The sequence below is a fragment of the Vulpes lagopus genome, chromosome 2 (genome assembly GCF_018345385.1).
Source record: "Vulpes lagopus strain Blue_001 chromosome 2, ASM1834538v1, whole genome shotgun sequence".
NCBI classification, from domain to species: Eukaryota; Metazoa; Chordata; class Mammalia; order Carnivora; family Canidae; genus Vulpes; species Vulpes lagopus.
The window spans coordinates 150,612,993-150,633,766 of NC_054825.1; the positions used below are offsets into that span (position 1 = coordinate 150,612,993).

Consider the following 20,774-nt stretch of genomic DNA (forward strand, 5'->3'; position numbering starts at 1 on the left):
CAGGCTCCCATGCTGCCCCTGTTCCCCATGTACAGGGCAGAGAGAAAGGACAGAAGTAGGAATTATGCACCTAACGCTGACAAGAGGATGACAACTTGATCTTACTTTATCATTTTTTATTTTTACCTATATATATGTATATGAATGTGAAGGGTTTATGCAGATTGATAAGAAACTAGTAAGATAAAAAGGCCAGAAAATGAAGTAGTAATTTACAAAAGAACCAAGATAATCAACAAACCCATGAAAAATTCAAATTGTAACTCTTCAATAATCAAATTAGAAAAAAAAATTTTTAAATCATACCCAGTGGAAGATACAATGTAACAATTATCTGCATATATCAGGAACCAGGAAGATGTTCTTTCTTCTCGATCCACAATTCCAGTTTGGGAAATCTGTTGTCAGGGCCTGGCCTGTGGCCTGGCATACAGTAGGCACTTAACAGATGTTTGCTGAATACAGAAATATGAATGGTATTTTAAAAATTGGAAACAATCTTAAACCTAACAATAGGGGAACTAAACATTATGGGAACACTAAAATACTTATGAATATATTATTCAATAAAATGAAGAATATTTATATTTTAATATTAAATGAAAAAAAGTGTTAAATGTCTGATAAGGTTATAATGGTTTCTGCAAAGATTCATAGGGGAAAAGACTAGAAGAAAAATATATACTGGAATGCTTACAGTGGCTGCAAAGTTTCTCAACCTTGGCACTATTGACAATTTGGCCTGGATATATCTCTGCTATGGTGGCTGTCCTGTGCATTGTAGGATGGTCAGCTGCAGGATTCCTGCCTTTACCACTAGAGAGTAGAGGTCCTCACCCCTACTCCACTGCATTTTGAGAACCAAAAATATTTCTAGACATTAGCAAATGTTTCCTGGGTTAAAGTAATGAAATAATGGGTGATTTTTCCCTTTTCTCATTTTCTATGTTGTATTTATATTATTTTAATAATGAAGAAAAACATAAAAGTAATCAAATATCATTATTCTACCTCAACTCTGATGTTTGAGTTTCTAGGGTTCTTTCCATTCTACTTATTTATTTCCCTACTTAAATATAAGGTCCAAAATGAGAGTGATTTTCTTGTTCACTGCTGTGTCCTTAGTACCTAAAACAGTGCCTGGGACAGAAGTGTTCAATCATTGTTTGCTGAATGAAAGAATTGGTAGAATTTCAAGTAGGATGACAAAATGAAGAATAGAATCTAAGCAGAAAGAGTGGCTATAAGTCATTCACATCTTAGTATGAATCAGTCAAATTCAACAGCTGCTTCTTCTCACTGCCACTACTAGTAGAATCAATTTATTGAGAGAATAGAATTTATAATTTGCAATAAGCCAAGAACAGAAGAGGAGATTTCTGAAGGATGGCACCTGGGAGAGAAGTGGCATGGTTGAGATAGTGATGTGGAATGCTTCAGTAGCTAAGAATAGGATGAAAGTATTCAGGGACTAGGAAGGAAGAAAAAGTATTAAAAGTTGGGAGATGTGGACTTTAGATTGTCCTTGCTTTGAAATTTTGCACAGGGCAAGTTTGGATTTCTAGATAAGTTCCACTACAGAAGAAACATGAAATAGTTGAGAATTTTAGTGCACCATTTTCTTGTTGGCCTCTTTTGAGTGTTAAGTATAAATTTTTTTCAGGCCTTATAATTACATTTAAAGATTCTCATCATTGTAGCTTTCTTCCTTTTGGCTTTCTATGACTGTAGGATATTAAGTAAGGGTATTAAACTTCTAAACTCCCTACTGCATTTCCACACTTATAAATCAGTCATTTTCTGGTTATCAGAATATTCCATTTAAAACTGCCAAGACCCATAATGTCGGGGTATTCAATTATTGAATAAAACACTTTTCTAGGGGATCCTTGGGTGGCTCAGCAGTTTAGCACCTGCCTTCAGCCCAGGGCATGATCCTGGAGTCCTGGGATCAAGTCCCACATTGGGCTCCCTGCATGGAGTCTGCTTCTCCCTTTGCTTGTGTCTCTGCCTCTCTCTCTCTGTGTCTCTCATGAATACATAAATAAAATCTTTTTTTTTTTTTACATAAGAAATGATTTTTATAAAATTTTTATTTATTTATGGTAGTCACACACAGAGAGAGAGAGAGAGAGGTAGAGACACAGGCAGAGGGAGAAGCAGGCTCCATGCACCGGGAGCCTGATGTGGGATTCGATCCCGGGTCTCCAGGATCGCGCCCTGGGCCAAAGGCAGGCGCCAAACCGCTGCGCCACCCAGGGATCCCCACAAATAAAATCTTAAAAAATATTATTTTAAAAAATCTTTATAAATAAATAAATAAGTAAAACATTTTTCTTTTTGCATTTTCCATAATTAGGTCACTCCAGAACGATGAGAATGTTTAGTGTCTTTACATTCATGGCCTACTGCCATTTGCTAAAAGGTAAGACACCAAATCCCCCTTTCATTAGGTTCTATATTTTAAATATTTTAACCATAAGTTAAAAACTAAAATAATTATTTAAAATAGATGTAATTTTTTTTATACAGAGATCATTCGTTTTCCTTCTGTAGTTCATGAACCCATTTCACTGGACAAAGATATATAGGGATTATGGTCAAACTGAAAGAAAGAAAATTAATCCATTATCTATTTATCCATTACCTGTTATCCATCTCCCAGGGCTAATTACTGAAATTATCTGGGGAAATGGTCCATGCATATACTTTTATTCATTTATTTTAAACAAGAACAGGAACATTCTTTCCACCTTGCCCTGTGACTGGCTTTTCCCAATGTGGATATCCTTATTTATTTATTTATTTATTTATTTATTATTTTTTATTTCCAATGTGGATATCCTATGGAAGAATTATAGTGTGCATTAGAAAATGTCAGGGTAACATAGTACTATCTCTTGAGACCTTCCCTAAATCTCCATACCCATATACCTCTGGCCAGACAGCTGATCAAGGGTTTTAGGGCAATAAGAAGAGAGGACTATTGGAATCGATCGTTCAGACTATATAGAAGGCAACTAGGGTGTCTAACCAAAGGACACTGTGCGGATATCCACATGAAACAGTCTTACTGGTTATAAGTACCCCATCACCATGTAATGTTTCTACAGTAAAGTATTTTTATGATTTGGTTAAGAAACAGCAACTTGTGTAGTGCATTTTATTTATTTATTTATTTTAAATTTTATTTATTTGAAAGAGAGAGCACACATGAGCAGTGGGGAGGGGAGGGGAAGAGGGAGAGGCAGACGTCCCACTGAGCAGGGAGCCCAGTGATGTGGTGCTCTATCCCAGAACCCAGAGATCATGACCTGAGCCACAAATGATTAACCAACTGAGCCACTCAGGTGCCCCATAGTGGATCGTATTATTCTAACTTAGAGATGAGATCCAGGGTTCCAAAACATGTTCCAAAGCCACTAGATAAAATAGATATTTTAGGGAAGTAAATCCTTAAACATAATTATCATATAAGTGACCAGATAAAGTATTTGTAAACCCTGCATTTAATATGTAAGTTTTTTGAGGAGTTTCTCATCTTCTGAAGCTTGGTTGTCTTTCTCTTCAGCATTTACGATCACAGTTGCTAAGGACCTGTATGTGGTAGAGTATGGTGGCAATGTGACAATGGAATGCAAATTCCCGGTGGAAAAACAGTTAAACTTGTTTGCACTAATCGTCTACTGGGAAATGGAGGATAAAAAAATTATTCAGTTTGTGAATGGAAAGGAAGACCTGAAAGTTCAGCACAGCAGCTACAGCCAGAGGGCTCAGCTATTGAAGGACCAGCTCTTCTTGGGGAAGGCTGCGCTTCAGATCACAGATGTGAGATTGCAGGATGCAGGGGTTTACTGCTGCTTGATCGGCTATGGCGGTGCTGACTACAAGCGGATTACTTTGAAAGTTCATGGTAAGAGTAAATGCAGGTAAAGAGGCCCAATCTTTATTAAGACCATACCCCAGTACTGGGAACTTTTCTTCTTGGAAGTCCACCCTGTTCTCCACTGTGGTAATCTGCTCATCCTTTCATTCACACACTCATCCAATGAGCGTTTCTCAAACACTTCCTATATAGCAGTCCCTGGAGATCCAGAGCCAGACATGGTGGGGCCATGTTCCACAGTATATTCAGTTCTCTTAAAAATAAATTCTTAGTCTCTACTTTTTTATTATTATGAAAGTAATACGTGTACTTGCAAATAATTCAGATACCATGGAAGGGAATAACATGAATTACAGAGTGTCCTTCTCCCATCTTCTGTGGCATATAAAGATAGTAGCTACTATTTGTGTGTCCCTCCAGGAATTTTTTTATTCAACTATAATTTTTTTAAAAATGTGATTAAGTCTGCCATCATTTTCCTTTCTTTATAACTCTGTCAACTCCAAATTAATATAGTAAAAACAAACCCCATTGTGAGGTTCACATTCAAAAAGACTTGAAGTCATCTATAAAGGCAAAAAATAATACCAAACGTAAAGGAAACTATTCTTCTTCAGAGACAGTATAAACTATGCTCACTGGGCATATATATTCATCTTGAAAATCTACACCACTGTTATCTTGGAGTGTTGTAGAGGAACTGTGAGTATCAAATTCCCAGGTACTGACCCACAAATATGTCATCAGGTCACCTGTGTTCAAAGTTTTGTGTTGTCATTAGATAAGGAAAACACCTTCACTGACCCTTCTACTTTTACTGTTAAGATTCATAGAATTGAAAGGTGAAAGGATCCCAAGTAAGAGTGGCTAGTCCAAACTCCCAAGAAACAGAAATCCCCATAAGGGATCTTCTGCTCACATACTTTCCACAATGACGCTCTGTCACTTGGACCTCCCTTCCATAGCGTTTTGAAATTATTTTCTGATACTGAGCTGATACCTGCCCTCTCAAGCCATAGTTTTGAGATTATCTGCCTGCTTCTTTTGTTTACATGATGACCTTTTAGTATGTGACCAGAATCCAGTCATCACTCATTGTTCTTTGCATTCCTGGCCTGCCTTCAATCTGAAAATCAGTACTATGAAAAAAAAAAAAAATCATGCAGCTGTCCTGTAGCAAGGAAGGTTGTTCTTTCTGGTCCTCTGGGCTCTAATTTCCTTTGTTGATCTGTGATTTCTTTTGTTATGGTTCAACACAGTTGGAAACCTTTTGCACTGATGTTTTTTCCAAGAAGGGGTTCCTGATAGAGCAAAACAGATGACCAGCCAGACTTGAGGGTCTGATTTGTTTTGACCATTCCATTTTATATTATAAATTACTAAATTGGCATCCTAGTCCCAATCCATCTTGTTGTCATCTGCACACAATGGTCTTGGGTGTTGAGTTGAACTACCCTGAGAGAAAGGCCACCACCATGCTTCACTTGCATTGAGGCAGTGTTACCAGTGGCAATGGTCCTCTTGCATGAGCTTTAACAACTCAAGGAAGTACAATTCCTGAGCCGCCCCTATATGCAAATGATTTCACAGTAATGCTTCTCTTCCCATCACTGCAAACATGTGGTAATACAGCTTCCCCACAGGGAGTTTACTCACCATGGGGTTTTATAGGTGAAGCATTTCAAAACTAAATGCAAATTTAGTTTTGGATTAACTCAGTTATTATTATCACTCTGGGTATTATTACATCTTTCGTGTTTATCAGTTTAAATACCATACATACTCTCAGGTATCTGACTTTCAATTGAGAATGTTGTTTTTCCTTAATCATTTAACCTAATAGCAAGGACCATAAATGGGATTAGGCAACTAAAAGACCAAAGTATTGCATAGTTTTCCTGACAAAGCTTATTTGTTTATATGAGCCAAGGATTAACTGTTATCTTTCCCTACCAACCCCAACTCTCCCCTAAATTCACCAACCAGCCTTGTTTAGATTTTTTTCTATAGTATCTAATGTATCACGTAAGCTTTTCATGCCTATCTAACACATATGAATGCACCTGTTTTGTTCATTATCTCTCTCCTCTTTCTTGAATATGTACTCCACAAAGACAGAGATTTTGGTCTGTTTTATTCAGTGCTAGATCCCAGGACTAGGCATACAGGAGGAGTTTGACAAGGGAACACAAAAAAAATATTTTTTGAATGAATGAATGAAATATTTCCTCAAATAGGATGAGACTAACAATTTTGAAAGATGAACAGGTTTGAATATGTGAAATTTTATTTCCAAGTCTGTTCATGAGGAACAGTCAGTACTTTCTGAAGAGTATTACATGAGTACACTTACATGGTAGTAGTAAGAAGAGGAGGAGGAACAGCTCTAGTAGTTATCATAATAGTAACTAACATTCATGTAGTACTTACTGTTTGCCAGGTACCTGTCCTAAGCATCTTGCCTGTCCTCTTCATTTAATCCTCAAATGACTCTATGGGGTAAGGGATTCATTATGTCTAAGATGCAGGTTTTTCACATTTTACTATCTCTGGATCTAAGTGCATCTTTTAGTAGATGGCATCTTAGATTCAATGACGTGTGTGGTGTTATTTTCATTTTATGAAGGAGAAAATTGAGACCCAAAGAAATTAACTAATTTACCTAAGTTTACTCAGCTATTAAGTGGTAAAGCCAGGTTCTGAACTCAGGTAATCTAGTTCTGGAGTCTGTGTCCCTAACAACCAGGTTTTACTTTCTGTATTTATACCTCCAGAGTGTGTATGAAGTTATATATTGACTTCAAAACTACAGTGAGCTTTTCTTGATCTTGATGTGACCATTCGATTAGCATGTGTGTGCTCTATATCTAGTAAACCAGGAGTCTACACATGTGTTTGATGACCTACTCCATCAGTAAAGCATGTTAGTTAATATGTGTATATTTGTGTGTGTGTATAGTTAGAAAGGATATACTTATGCTGATAAAAGGATATAGCATAAGAAATTGACATTTTTAAAAGGTAAATGAAGTTGAACAACACTGACTTCATATGGTTCAGCCTAATGCACTGAACATTCTATAAATGTATAAAGACAGACGTTTTTAAAGGATGAAATAAAAATTTAATTATATTTTAATGCCTTGTTAACTATGATTTACTATCATTAGCTGATACTTCAAGGTTAAATTCGTTGTTAACAAAGGCAGATGGTCTTGACAATCTTGAGGTTTTGGTATTTTTTGTTTTTAGTTTCAGGTGTACAATTTAGGAATTCAGCACTTGCATACAATACCTGCTTCTCATCACAAGTACATTCTTTATTCCCCATCCCTCCACCCACCACCCCTCTGGTAACCATCAGTTTATTCTCTACAGTTAAGAATCTGTTTATTGGTTTGCCTCTTTTTTTCCCTATGTTTATTTGTTTTGTTTCTTAAATTCCACATATGAGTGAGGAATATGGTATTTGCCTTTTTTGACTGACTTATTTCACTTAATATTGTACTCTCTAGCTGCATCCACATCTTGCAAATAAAAAAGAGTTCGTTCTTTTTTATGGCTGAGTAATATTCGTGTGTGTGTGTATGTGTGTGTGTGTGTGTATACACATACATACCACATTTTCTTTATCCATTCATCAGTTGATGGATAAATGGGCTGTTTCCATAATTTGGCTGTTGTAGGAAAATACTATGGAGGTTCCTCAAAAAGTTAAAAAAAGATCCAGGAATTGCACTACTAGATACTTCCCCAAAGAATATAAAAATACTAATTCAGAGGTACACATGCACCCCAATATCTATAGCAGCATTATGTAAAATCTTGAGGGTTTTTAAACCACCACCTTATCAGGTCCAATTATGTGCTTCTTGTTTTAACTTCAGAAAGTGTCGTAAAGAGGTAAAAAGTGTCCCTCCTGCCTTCCTTGTGTTTTGTGCTTGAAGTATTAGTATTCCATCCTCAGTTTCTTTATGGAAAAACTTTTACTTTTTTGTTCATTTTGTGAACAGGTTAGTCTAGTTAAAATTAGATAAGAGAATCTGGAAATCTGTAATAAGCCCAAAGGAGTCACTGTTTTCCCTTTGGTCTTATAAAATTTCCTTCTTCCCATAAGACCCTCATGAGGCATAAAAAGTGAGGCCCAGGGCAGCCCGGGTGGTTTAGCGGTTTAGCACCGCCTTCAGCCCACGGGATGATCCTGGAGACCTGGGATCGAGTCCCATTTCGGGCTCCCTGCATGGATCTTGGCTTCTCCCTCTGCCTGTGTCTCTGCCTCGCTCTCTCTCTCTCTGTCTCTCATGAATAAATAAATAAAATCTTAAAAAAAAATGAGGCCCAGTGTCCAATAGTAAAGTTTATGAAGCTTAGATTATTTCTTAACTATTACAATTAAAATATATTTAAATGGAAGTTCTAATTTTTTGCTTCCTATACCCCAACACATTTACCCTACTAAAGAGATTAGTGTAGTGGATATCTGGTCAATGAGTAGAACCATTCCACTCATTTTATTAGGCTCTGAGGGGCAGACCACATTTATACACATGCTTAGGGATAAAGCAACGTTCTCCTTTATCATTCCATTAAAAGTTACAAGAGTAAAACAAATATTTTACCTTTAATACTTTACTATTACCTGTGATTTTAGTCTTGAAAACTAAATGGCCCAGAAATCAAGTTCTGTGCTATGTAAACTAGACCCTATCATGGTAATATTGTTTCAGGAAGTATAATCATATTTTTTAAAAAGATACTTAAACATAACAGATACAAGGTTGAGGACTCAAGTCCTCATGGTTCATGAGAACCATTATTTATGTGTTTTGAAATTATAATCATGTTGATTTCTACTGTTTCTTTTGGCCATTTCATTTACTTGCAAGCACAAAAACATCACATCATTATTTCAGTTTTGTTTACTACTGGCTGTTTCATATTAAGTCTCTGTGAGTGAAATAAAGATTATACCAAGAGAAGAACGACATGTTACCATGCTTGTAATGAATAAAATGAATAAAGATCTTAGGTGATGTAAATGCACTAAATAATCTACTAAAGTAGTACATGTGGTATCTTAATCCTAAAAGGGCCCAAACCAAAGAGTTAAATTCTAATTGATGATCTAAAATTCAAACTTCCTTGGGGATCCCTGGGTGGCGCAGCAGTTTGGCGCCTGCCTTTGGCCCAGGGCGCGATCCTGGAGACCCGGGATCGAATCCCACGTCGGGCTCCCGGTGCATGGAGCCTGCTTCTCCCTCTGCCTATGTCTCTGCCTCTCTCTCTTTGTGTGACTATCATAAATAAATAAAAATTTAAAAAAATAAAATAAAATTCAAACTTTCTTTCTTAAGTATAATAATTATTTAAATGATTTATTCAAATAGCCAGTATAAAAAGTTCAAAAAGTAAGTATTATAATGTGGTATTCTAGATGAGATCCTGGAATAGAAAAAAGGACATTAAGGAAAAACAAGTGAAATGGAGCAAAGTGTGAGCAAAGTACAGTTAATAGTACTATATAAACATTGGTTCCTTAGTATGACAAATGCACCATGGTAATACAAGATGTTAACAATAGAAGGTAATTGGGTGATAGGTATGTGGGGACTCTGTACTATCTTTGCCACTTATCTGGAAATCTTAAAACTATTCTGAGGTAAAAAATAAACTTTAAATAGTATTATCCAGGAACACGTATCAGTTTTTACAATGATACTATACTTCATACCCTTTTCATACCGAATTTCTGATCATTGACCCATAGTTGAAAAAGTGAATGGCATGTGAAAATCAGCTTTTCTGATTATTATTATTATTAATTTTTTTTTCTTTTCTGATTATTAAATAAAGTCTAAGGAAACTGTGCTGGCCAGCTGGAAAGGTTCATGTTACGAAAACAGCATTACAATAACAAAAAGAAAATATCCAGGAATAAATTTAAGAAGAAATGGGTTAGCCCTATGTAAAAGCTATAAAGCTTTATGAGAAAGATACAGAGACTTGAACAAATGGCAGACATATTTTGTATTTGGATAGAAAGACTATTGGTTTAGAGATGACAATTCTCTTTAACCTATGTGTTTACTTGGAGCTTGATAAAAATAGCAATATGGTTTTCATAGCAAGGTAGGTAATTGTTCCTTTGAGCTCAAATGTAGCCCAACTATGAATGGGCGAGTTGAAGCAGAATAGAGGTTCCTCACTGCTGAGACATCTGAACATCAGCTTATTTCTCTTGAGAACCCACCTGAATTGATACTTTTCCTAATGTAGACGACATCAAGCCACATGCCTAATTTTGTCCTAAGTGAAAGCCCTGACTTCTTTTTGCTCATGATCTAGCCCCGTACCGCAACATCAGCCAAAGAATTTCTGTGGATCCTGTCACCTCTGAACATGAACTAATGTGTCAGGCTGAGGGTTACCCTGAGGCTGAAGTCATCTGGACAAGCAGTGACCACCGAGTCCTGAGTGGCAAAACCACCATCACTAATTCCAATAGGGAGGAGAAGCTTTTCAATGTGACCAGCACGCTGAACATCAATGCAACAGCTAATGAGATTTTCTACTGCACTTTTCAAAGATCAGGTCCTGAGGAAAACAATACTGCCGAGTTGGTCATCCCAGGTAATATTCTGAATGCCTCAATACAAATGTGCCTACTGCTGTTCCCTGGACTCTAGCATGATGCATGTTCATTTTAGGCATCCATCGTTTGTTAAATAAGTGAATGCATGAATGACACTGTATTTACAAAATGATTCCTTATCCCCATTCATCCAAGTCATATTGCTGTTTAATGAACATTCAGCAAATATTTTACCGGATATGCCCTATGTGCCAGGCATCAGGGGCTCATAGAAAAGTTAGACACTGTTGACACTCTCCAGGAAACAGATAAACAGATAAGGCAATCCCATCCCGTGTAGGAAATGCTTTTGTGGCAGGGGGACCTGGGGGAGTACCCCAGAGGAAGACAGCTCAGGCAGTGTTTCAGGAATCCAGATCCGAGCACATCAGAGCTGCTCCTTTCTTTCCAGGGTTTCTGGGGTAGCAAGCGAATAGAACATACTTTTCTCTTACTCTAAATAGGAAAGATCCATTGTCCCCGTCTGTCAACTGTACCCCCAAGATAGACTGTGACATTTCATTTTTTTTTTTGACATTTCAACCCAAAGCAGTCAACTTAGTGTGTAAGATGGAAGGCTCTGGTCTCTGCATAAGCCACTCAACTTCTGAGCGCTTCATTTTCCCTAGTTATAACAGTTATAACCTACCAGGCAAGGTTATTGTAGGCGCCAGTGAGCTACAGTGTATGAAAATGATTTGAGACTCTTCCCTGCATAGACTCAATTACTTTTTTTCTTACTACCCTACCAGAGTGGGTAAGGTGGGATACAGAGTGATGAGAGGCTGAGACCTTTAGAGAAAGTAAGGCAGGAGAGCATGATGTTAACATAACAGAAGTGTTCTGAGAAGCACTTCTCAATGATGTTGCCAGTAAAGCTTCAGATGCTTCAGAAAAAACAACTGAGAAAGTGGGTGGAGGGATGCCTGGGTGGCTCAATGAATGGTTGAGTATCTGCCTTCGGCTCAGGGCGTGATCCCCAGGTCCAGGATCGAGTCCCACATCGGGCTCCCCACAGGGAGCCTGCTTCTCCCTCTGCCTATGTCTTCTTCTCTGTGTCTCTCATGAATGAATAAACAAATAATCTTAAAAAAAAAAAAAGAATAGAAATTGGGTGGCAAGGAAAAGCAATACAAGATGGTCCCATGAATGAAAAGAGTGAAAAAACATTTAGAAACTTAGAGATGTTCTCACTGGGTTGTGAGTCACTTCAGTAGGGGCTGCATTTGTGGGTTCCTGCCACTTAAAAGTTGTTTTATGACAAATTATTTGTGGGAAGACTTAGTAATTCACCTAATTGCTTGGGGTCTGTTTCCTCATCTATAACCTCGGATTTTTAAAAAAATATTTTGCATACCTAACTGAACTTATTCTGATATTGAAATAAAAAGAATATAAATGGGCTTTGTAAGCTGTAAACTGCTAGTGGATGGGCGGTTGACCACTGTTTTTACTTCAGAGCTTGAATGAGGTAGTCAGGGATCAGGACCAATGGAGAGAGGTGGGAGTTAGCAGTCTCTGAGCATCTTCGTGCTATTCTTCCTGCATGGAGCCAAGACAGATTGCCGAGAAGTACCAATGATCAGATGTCCCAAGATGTTCAAACTGGGAAAGAGAAGATAGTGAGCGATGGCCCTCAATCATGGCCATGTATACGAGGAGGTAGAAATTCTTGGCAGTGCCAGTTGGCCTTCATGTGCCATCTTTACAGTAGACTGCTAGCTTCTATATTAAAGAATGCCAGGGAGATCATTGGACCTCTCATTTAGGACTGAGCAGCAACTACCTGTGGTAAGCATGATCAATTTATTATCATTTCCATTTTGTAGGCCAGTTAGAAGATTTGCCTGAGAGACCAAAGTTAGTGAGTGGCCCATCTGCCCAAAGCCTGAGCTGTGTCACTCTTCTACGCTGTTCCCATTTTCCTATCAGAAGTATCTCACCACTCCAGCCGCTCGCTGGCCGGGAACTTTTTGTAACCCAAAGCTAGCCTAAATTAAACTTCAAGAATGATTATTCTCTTGTCCCCTTCCCATCAAAATCTCACCTTTCATTTCTTTTTATTTCCTTTTGTTTTTCAGAACTACTGCCTGTTCCAACAAGTGAGAGGACTCATTTCGTGATTCTGGGACCTTTCCTGTTGCTTCTTGGTGTAGTCCTGGCAGTCACTTTCTGTCTAAAAAAACATGGTATTTTCTTTATTGCAATGGTCTCCACTGGGCATGTGGGGAAATGTACGGGAGTGCCACTGTTGTCACTTTGGCACTTATAGGCAGAGCCAGGGATGCTCAATATTCTGTAATGTGCAGGTCAGTCCCATGTCTCAGGGAGCTCTCCTACCCAAAATGCTAGTGGTGGCCCAGCCAGGAAACACTGATGTATAAAATGCTGCCTTCCTATTAGCATTCCCTTCCTGGGTCAACTTTCAATTATGCAAAGTGGGTTTCAGTTATGCTACCATGTGAAACTGTGGATTATCTTCTTCTTCATCCTGCTCATTTCACTATTGTACAGCATCACTTATGTTGGAAAGTGGCAGTGAACACTTGTAATAGCATTTCTAAGGAGATGACAGTTGGAACATGGCTTCAGGGAAACCTTGAATTGATTTGCAAGGTGGCAAAGACATTCCACTGTTGAATAGCAATGACAGTGAAGCTGAGCAGGGTTGCTCGGTGAAGATCATGTGTATGTGGGTGAGAGGTGGAAGAATGGGTGTGTACATAAGGTGAAGAAGACCAAGCATTACACCGTTTCTTTCTATCATGCAAATAACCACACACTTAGAATAGGGGAGGAAAAGCTATAACACCTATCAGTGTCAATTGAATGTGAATCTTGCATTATTAGTTGCATTGTTATATTGAGCTGGTTTCCGGGCACCCTAAGGAATAAAAAATAGATTCTTTTTTTTTTTTTTTTCCTGTAGAGTGGTGATGCTTTTACCATAGAGTATTTTACAAGACTTCTGGCTGAGGGTGCTATGTAGTTTTCAAAATAATTTGCATGTATTTACCTCTCTCTTTGCCCATGGGAACAATTAAAATCCAGGAAAATGAGTCTATTCAAATAATTTCCTGCAATTCTGAGATGATTCAAAGTAGACATTTCCCCAATACTTTGAGAAATCTAACCAGGGGATCCAAAGATGATTGTGTGTGTAGAGTTATCTGAGATCAAAGAGGGAAGTAGAAGATGGAAGGGAATTCCAGCAGTGGTTGAAAAGTTCCCCACAGCCCCGTAATAAGATGGGTGGATCTGGGAAAGCCATGTGGTTGAGTGGAGGTCAGCTCTTTCTAAAGAACAGGTATTTAACAGAACTGAGACTATTAGCCAGAAGAGAAGGATCAGTTTTCAATGATATGATGATCCTGAGATGGAGTTGATTTGTCCAAGGACATGACTGTTGCCAACTTGCATTTTGAGTATTTTCCCATGAAAAATAATTAGTTGGCATTATGAATGGCTAGAAAACTAATGTATAATATAGTACCTCAAGATATTGGTACTATCTCTGAGGATATGGTCTATCTCTGAGGGAAGAATGGAGAATAAAGGTGTATACTCCTAAAGAAAATCTCAGAGTGGGACACCTGGCTGGCTCAGTCAGAACAGCATGTGACTCTTGATCTTGTGGTCGTGGCTTCGAGCCCTACATTGGGTGTAGAGATTACTAAAAAAATAAATAAACATAAAAATAAAATAAAACCTAGGAGCAAAAGCCTATGCCCTAAACTATTGAATTGACCTAAGGGGTTGGAACCCATGTAATTAATTCAGAAATCTAACCAGATTTCCTAGAGGGTTAAAAATGTTTCATAGGAACTTGGAATTTAAACTGAGTCACTATGTGGGATGGATGTAGAGTTGTTTTACATGGGAATAAAAATGACCTTTTTTTTTTCCCCCTCAAGGGAGAATGATGGATGTGGAAAAATGTTGCACCCGAGATAGGAACTCAAAGAAACGAAATGGTGAGAATATTAGCAGGGGTTAGGAAATTGAAAGAAAAAGAAACAAAAAGTTAGCTATAACTTACCAGCCATAAACTCTTCTCACTTTAAGGAATGCTGGCTGTTAGAACTGCCTCACGACTGTAAGATGAGAACTCCTCCCATAGCCCGAGGAGATTTAGAGATGGCCTGGAGTGTAGCATCCTGAGAGCTTTGAGGATGGGGAGAGGAGGCAGCTTCTGTCTGCTAGATTTATAGCTCAGCATCTAACACCTCCCTGCAAAAGGAGAACACGTTGACTTACATGGGTGAGTGATAGGTAGATAGATAAAACGTTAGTAGCAGGCACTGTGTTAGCTGCTTCATATGCAGTGCCTAGGTTAATCTCCCCACCAAATCAAAGAGATAAATACTAGGATATTTCCCATGTTATACTAGAGAAAACAGAGGGTCAGGAAAATACATCAAATTGCCCAAGAACACATGCCTGACAAAAATCAGGCTTTGGAGCCCACTAGCCTGACCATAGAACCTTACTCTTAACCTATCCACTTAAATTAATTTCACCACCAATGTCTACATTTATAAAAGGTCAGAAAGACCTCACCCAGCTAATTGAACTAAGAAGAAAGTTATGTTAAGATTTCTAATTCTTTTTAATGCTGTTAGAAACCAAACTTCACAACCAGTGCTAATTTAAAGTGATCTAATTAATTTGAATGAGCTCAAGCAGGTTTCATTATGTGGTCAATTCCACTCAACTGTTTTGTAAAACTAAGTAGTGAATGTTGTTTGGAGTGTCCGAGGGGTGACCAACCACTTCTCTACATTTGCCCGGAATTAAGGGGTTTTTCAGGATATGAGAGTCTCAGTTTTCAAAGCCAGAGCAAACATGGGCAAGCCAGGTGGTTGGTCCTCTTTTATTATATAAAGATAATTGTGTAAATATGCAAATTTATTATATCATCTAGGAAATATGAGTCATGTCTGTCATTATTGTTCTCTAGATATACAATTTGAAGAGACATAATCAAGCATGGAAACTCCTGATCTTAAAGCAGGGATTCTCGGCCTGTGGTTTGAGTTCAGCAGAGCTACTCATGACCAGAGCAGTGCAGAGGGCCAGGCAAGCTGCTGGCGACATAGGGCTCAGAAGGCCCAAGTGGTGACCAGTGGAAGGTGGGAGAGAAGAGGAGGAGAACAAAGTAATAAAGAGTAAAGGGGTAGCCTTCAAGGAGACTTTGGCACTTCAAAACGACTGGGAGAATCACAGGCACCTACAAAAGAAAGGAAGGACACTTCTGGAAGATGAACCTCCCCATGAACCGTCCATCGCTCATCCTAGGAAAACAAGTTGAGATTCCCTGATTTAATGTGTCAGTTCCTGCAGAAGTGCACTTTGCCTTCGCTCAACGTCTCTACTTGTCGTCTGTGTGACTGAAGGTCCCCGTGTTGCAACAGTATTTAAGGATGTTATTTCTATTTATTTTGAGTCTTTGGAGTCTTGTCGTGTGAGTGTGGTTGTGAGTGATTTCTTTGGAAGACACATTGTAGTAGAAGTTAAAATTTTGTCACAAAACTACATTTACTGCTTAGTGAGTTGTGTGTGTTCAATAAAATGTGTAGTATTTATAAGGTGCTTGGTATCCTCCACAGCCGCCAGGACATGGGAAGCAAGGAGAACAGACCCATGATTTCTATAGGATATTCGTTGCCTTATTTAACCCTCCAGTACTTTGGTTGACCCTAATTATCTTCTCAGACCTGAAGGTAATATATGTTACTGCAGTATCTGTTCCATTTTAAATATCAGTGTAAACCACTGTGTGGGATCCTACACAGAATCTCATTTAATGCCTAGGACAACTGTGTTGTGGTAGGAACTCTTACCGTATCATTTCACAGTGGAGAGCGAGAAGAGATCGAGTAACTTGCCTGAGAGAGTAAATAGCAGACCCTGGATGTCCACAACTGTACCCCGCCCCCTGCCTTTAAAATACAGCCTAGAGCTGTGTTTTGCTTTAAGAAATTCATTCATTCAGCAAACATTTAGGAAGCAACCATGTCACTATGCCAGGTGGTGACTAAGCAAGACAAAGTACCTCTCCCCCCAGGAGCTCACAGTATCATGGGGGAGACTGATAAGAGAATTCATCATTTCAGTATAGTGCAGTGTCATAATATAAGGTGTTGGAGGAGAATGATGGCATGAAGAGGAGAATCTAGAAAGGCTCCCAACGGGGGGCGGGGGGGCATACCCCCCAGGGCATTTCGTCAGTGTGTTTCTTGCAAGTCGAAAATACATTTTAATCAAAGTGATTTTAGTTTAGGAGATAAGTCAGTGTTTTTAAAAAATTGTGGAAAGTAGCTCTCGAATGCCTTTTCTATTATTATATTTACATCTGATTTATTTGCCTTTGCCATGCAATCTGACACTTATGTATATGGTGTTAGTATTGCTCAGTGGTTCTTTCTTTTTTATATATATATATATATAAGTGCAATTGAAGTTTGAATTCATACCTTTCCATGATTCAAAATTCAGAAAGTCCAAGAGGAGACATTAAAAAGTCCCCATTCCATCCTCCTAGATACCTGGTTTTCCTTTCCAGAAGCAACCAACTCTTGCCTTCTGTTCTTATAGTCTTCTAAAGATATTCTAGGAATGTATGTAGAAATACATATAAAAAGTATATTTTTTATTTCTTCCTCTTTTTTGCATAAATGGTAACACACTATTCACCTGCTGTGCACTTGGCTATTCTTATTTAATATATTACTTCTTATGGTGCCATTGGAACAAATGTGAAGTTCCCAGAAGTCAGGCACTGGGTCTGGTTTATTTCTAGATTAGCTTTTCCATAGCCTGTTATTACTTTTATAAGACTTAACTACATACTAAGTATGTGCTTCATTGACATTTGAACAACCAGCATTTGTTGAGTGCTTGCTCCATGACTGAGTTTGGATTTGGTTTATTTTGTGTTTCTCAAAGTGAGATGCTTGGGTTCTCCAGGGTACACTGGCTCAACCTAGTCCTAACGACGGACTTCTTACCAATTCTGTTCGACAGAATCCTGTATGGAACTTGTGTTTTTTTTCCTATCTGTTTTCGCTTGAGTGAAAACTAGATTTTGATATTGCAGTTGTGAAATTACATGGGTGTTTTTTTTTGTTTTTGGAAATTCCAGTAGTGTACCTTGACTCTCACCTGTGCTAAAAAAGGTCATGAGCTGTGCCTGAACCTCTGAGTCCCACCAGTTCTCATCACTACATAGATCTAAGACGTTGCTTTTCAAAGGCTTTGAGGTTCATGTGCCTCCCAGGAGGTCCTGTGTCTTCCTTCTCTCTTGGCCATTTACCTGGATTATTGACAAAGAAAACCTTCGTTTTGCCACATGGCAAAGCTGAAGAAACAGAGTCTCTAACAGAACTCATTGTTACCTTTTGTACATGTTCGTTTGTACGGTGTCCCTCGTTTGCATGAAACAAACATCCTTTGTGAAGTACAAGGAAGGATTCTGACTGAGCTTACTCCATTCCTCTTTGTGGTGTTGAATTTGTCAGGCACTTTATCCTCTTGTCTTGTGTTTTACTCTAAATGACATAGGCAGAAATGATACTTAGTTCTACATTTTAATTGTCATTGTTTACATCTGCATTAATTTAATAAAATATTTTTATTTATTTTGTTCCTTGGTGCACCACCATGTCCATTGTCTTGTTTTCTAGGCCTCATAAAACCACAGCCAGTTTGATGTCCCGGTGGGAAAAGTTATGGGGGATATCTCAGCTATCTTCCTAGTATCTTCCCTTCATGGCTGCTGTTTATGCAGCCTACTCTTAGTTCTGTGCAATGAAAAAATACAAAAAAAAGTAATTTTTTCAAAAGAACGCATTGAAAACTTTCATTCTCTCTTACTCTGTAGTTTCTTTGAGGACAATACCAAGAAAAGAGTCAAAATCGTGTTGTACAAATTGAAGATCTGCAGGAGGGAGGGTGAGAGAGAAGGAGTGGTCCCCAAAACAGCTCTAAGGAAACAAAGGGGCTTTCCTCACAGAGAGGACTCTTCTCAGATCAGTAAACGTGGATATGCAACCTAGCGCCTATAAAGCTGGATGTATTCCAGAATTCACATTCTGAAAAGGAAGTGAGACATCGAACATGAAACCAAGGAGAGGCTTGAGGCCTGGTCTAGGGTGGGGCCATAAAAATTTCTAGTTTGAAGTCAAACATGACAACACTTGTCATTCAAGGAAGTGTTGGTCTCTCAGTTGCTGAGTCATTAAGCTCACTTTAAAGAGACTTGTGATCATTTCTCTGAATCAGACACTCTCAAAAGATGATGACAATGACTATTCCTAAGACTGTAGGTTGGATGCTAGATGTTTTTAAAGAAAGAATATCAGTATCTCTGTAGAAATGATGACATGATATTTATGTCAGCTAAGTGGGTGCTGGGCGGCGGGACATCTCAGCTTTATGACCAGTCTTCCTGGCTGGCTATAGTGGCCAAGGTTCTGGCTGGAATTTTGTGACAATGAAGGGCAGGGGGCTCATATTATAGGAAAATAGGCCTGAAAATGAACCATAGGCTTTCATTAAAGTTTTACTCCAGTCCTTTTTATAAGCATGCAACTATCTGCTGCAAGTGGGTCAAATATATTTTTATCTTTTTTAGAAAACATATAGATTACTATTTTTAAAATTAGAATTCAAAATTAACTTTTGCACTGTTGCTGTTACTGATCACGTTTGTCAAGACAGATACATTCCATTTTTATAATTTTTCCCTGGTCTGGGTCCCCAGAATTTAAAGGAAATTAATGTAATAAACCAACTTACCCCTATTATAATTTAAATATTTCCAGAATTATTTATATTTTAAAAGAAATTAAGATTTGAAGAAATTGAAACAGTTGTTAGTGGTGGGGTTTTATCATCAATAGTTGTGGTAATTACCATCAATCGACATGTACTCCATGCACTGGGATCACATATATTCTCTCATTAAATAGCATCAGCTCATGATGAGATATACCAAGTAGCAATTTTTATTGTAATTTTTGCTGATTATTTACTTATGTCTTTTCCTTCAAATGAAAAATATAGAATGGCCATTTAAAAGTAATGTATATAAGACTATGATGTAATTTTCAATAGAGAGTAAGTGGCCAAATTGGCTGAAATGGATACTTCTTGATTTCTTAATTAAGCTATCATTATCTGGCTCTGTTTTCCAGATTTATGAGAGTATTGCAGATCCTATCATATAGAAAAGTGGAATTGGATGGACAGGCAGTTTAGAATATCCATATCCATTCAAAGAAACCAGTAAACAGATCCCTTCCTGACTTGCACACCAATCAGTGTGGCCTCTTCAGATGTCTTGCAGAAAAGGATAGACAAAGCTAGGGAGATGGGAGTGGAGTGAGGTCACACCCAGGCCTCAGAATTCAGTCCCTCAGGTCAGATGGCAAACCAGGGGATGATCCAGATGGGGAGGGGAGGTCAGAAATGTTAAGACCCTATGACCTGCTGAAGGGACACCCACTACAAGGTTAGGCCTAAGATAATAGGCAGCAGCATTCTGGTTCAAGGGGAGGTAAAAGGAGGCAAATCTCTAATCCTGCATAATCTCTGGACTGGAGACCACACTCTCAGATTGGATCACACACTCTCAGATTCGGTGCTCTGAGTCCACTAGGGATGACTATAATGGTTGTGACACCGAGTTAGGATGGTGTCCCACATGCCTGTATTTTGGAGGAGGACAGTTCTCAAGAAGCAAATGGGTTCACCAGAAGAAGGCTCTGTGGTAGGATAATGGCAAATCTCAACATACTAATCTGGTTTTCCCTCATGTATTTCTCCCTACCTCTGCTTCCCTTCTTTGTAGCCTGAGAGTTGATTTCCCTTCCCCAGTCCATGCCAGTGCTGAGACACAGAAAGTAGCACTTTCATACTTGAAATTCCACTGACATTTTCCACAATTCCACTACCAACATCTCACTGCATCTCAGTTCCTCATTGGACAACTTCTATAGGCCAGGCATCACAAGGCATTGCAGAGGAGTCAAAGATATTAAATGTGGCTGATGCTCCTCTGGAGCTTACCATCCAACTGAAGACATGATATATAAATTCAAGAAGAATTAAGTAATAATTCAAGTGCTAGAAAATATGAGACTTTAAGGAACTGTCTCCGGACAGTGAGAAGAGAGGCCAGCAAATGTTATAAAGTCGGGGATGGAGGAAATCCCAGGTGCTAGGAAGCTCATCAATGAGGCCAGATTCAACTTG

The 20,774-nt window shown here is 38.5% G+C and overlaps 1 protein-coding gene and 1 long non-coding RNA gene across 6 annotated transcripts in view; one reads left to right on the plus strand and one right to left on the minus strand.

Moving 5' to 3' along the window:
- CD274 (CD274 molecule) overlaps positions 1–15,614 on the plus strand; it is a 129,931-nt gene extending 114,317 nt beyond the window's left edge. For 4 of the 5 annotated variants that reach the window (XM_041743880.1, XM_041743882.1, XM_041743883.1 and 1 more), the window contains 6 exons: positions 2,360–2,425; positions 3,572–3,913; positions 10,232–10,516; positions 12,599–12,706; positions 14,432–14,491; positions 15,478–15,614. In XM_041743880.1, the coding sequence (XP_041599814.1) occupies positions 2,374–2,425; positions 3,572–3,913; positions 10,232–10,516; positions 12,599–12,706; positions 14,432–14,491; positions 15,478–15,500 (870 nt within the window). In that variant the 5' untranslated portion in view covers positions 2,360–2,373 and the 3' untranslated portion in view covers positions 15,501–15,614. Of the gene's footprint in view, positions 1–2,359; positions 2,426–3,571; positions 3,914–10,231; positions 10,517–12,598; positions 14,574–15,477 lie in introns of those variants that run through there. The other variant, XM_041743884.1, reaches the window with a different exon arrangement.
- Positions 10,585–14,688, minus strand: LOC121484516. Its single transcript, XR_005986057.1, has 3 exons — positions 14,557–14,688; positions 12,565–12,693; positions 10,585–12,122 (listed from the first exon to the last, which is right to left on the minus strand). It is a non-coding gene; the product is annotated as an uncharacterized LOC121484516 (long non-coding RNA).
- Positions 15,615–20,774: the final 5,160 nt, after the last annotated feature.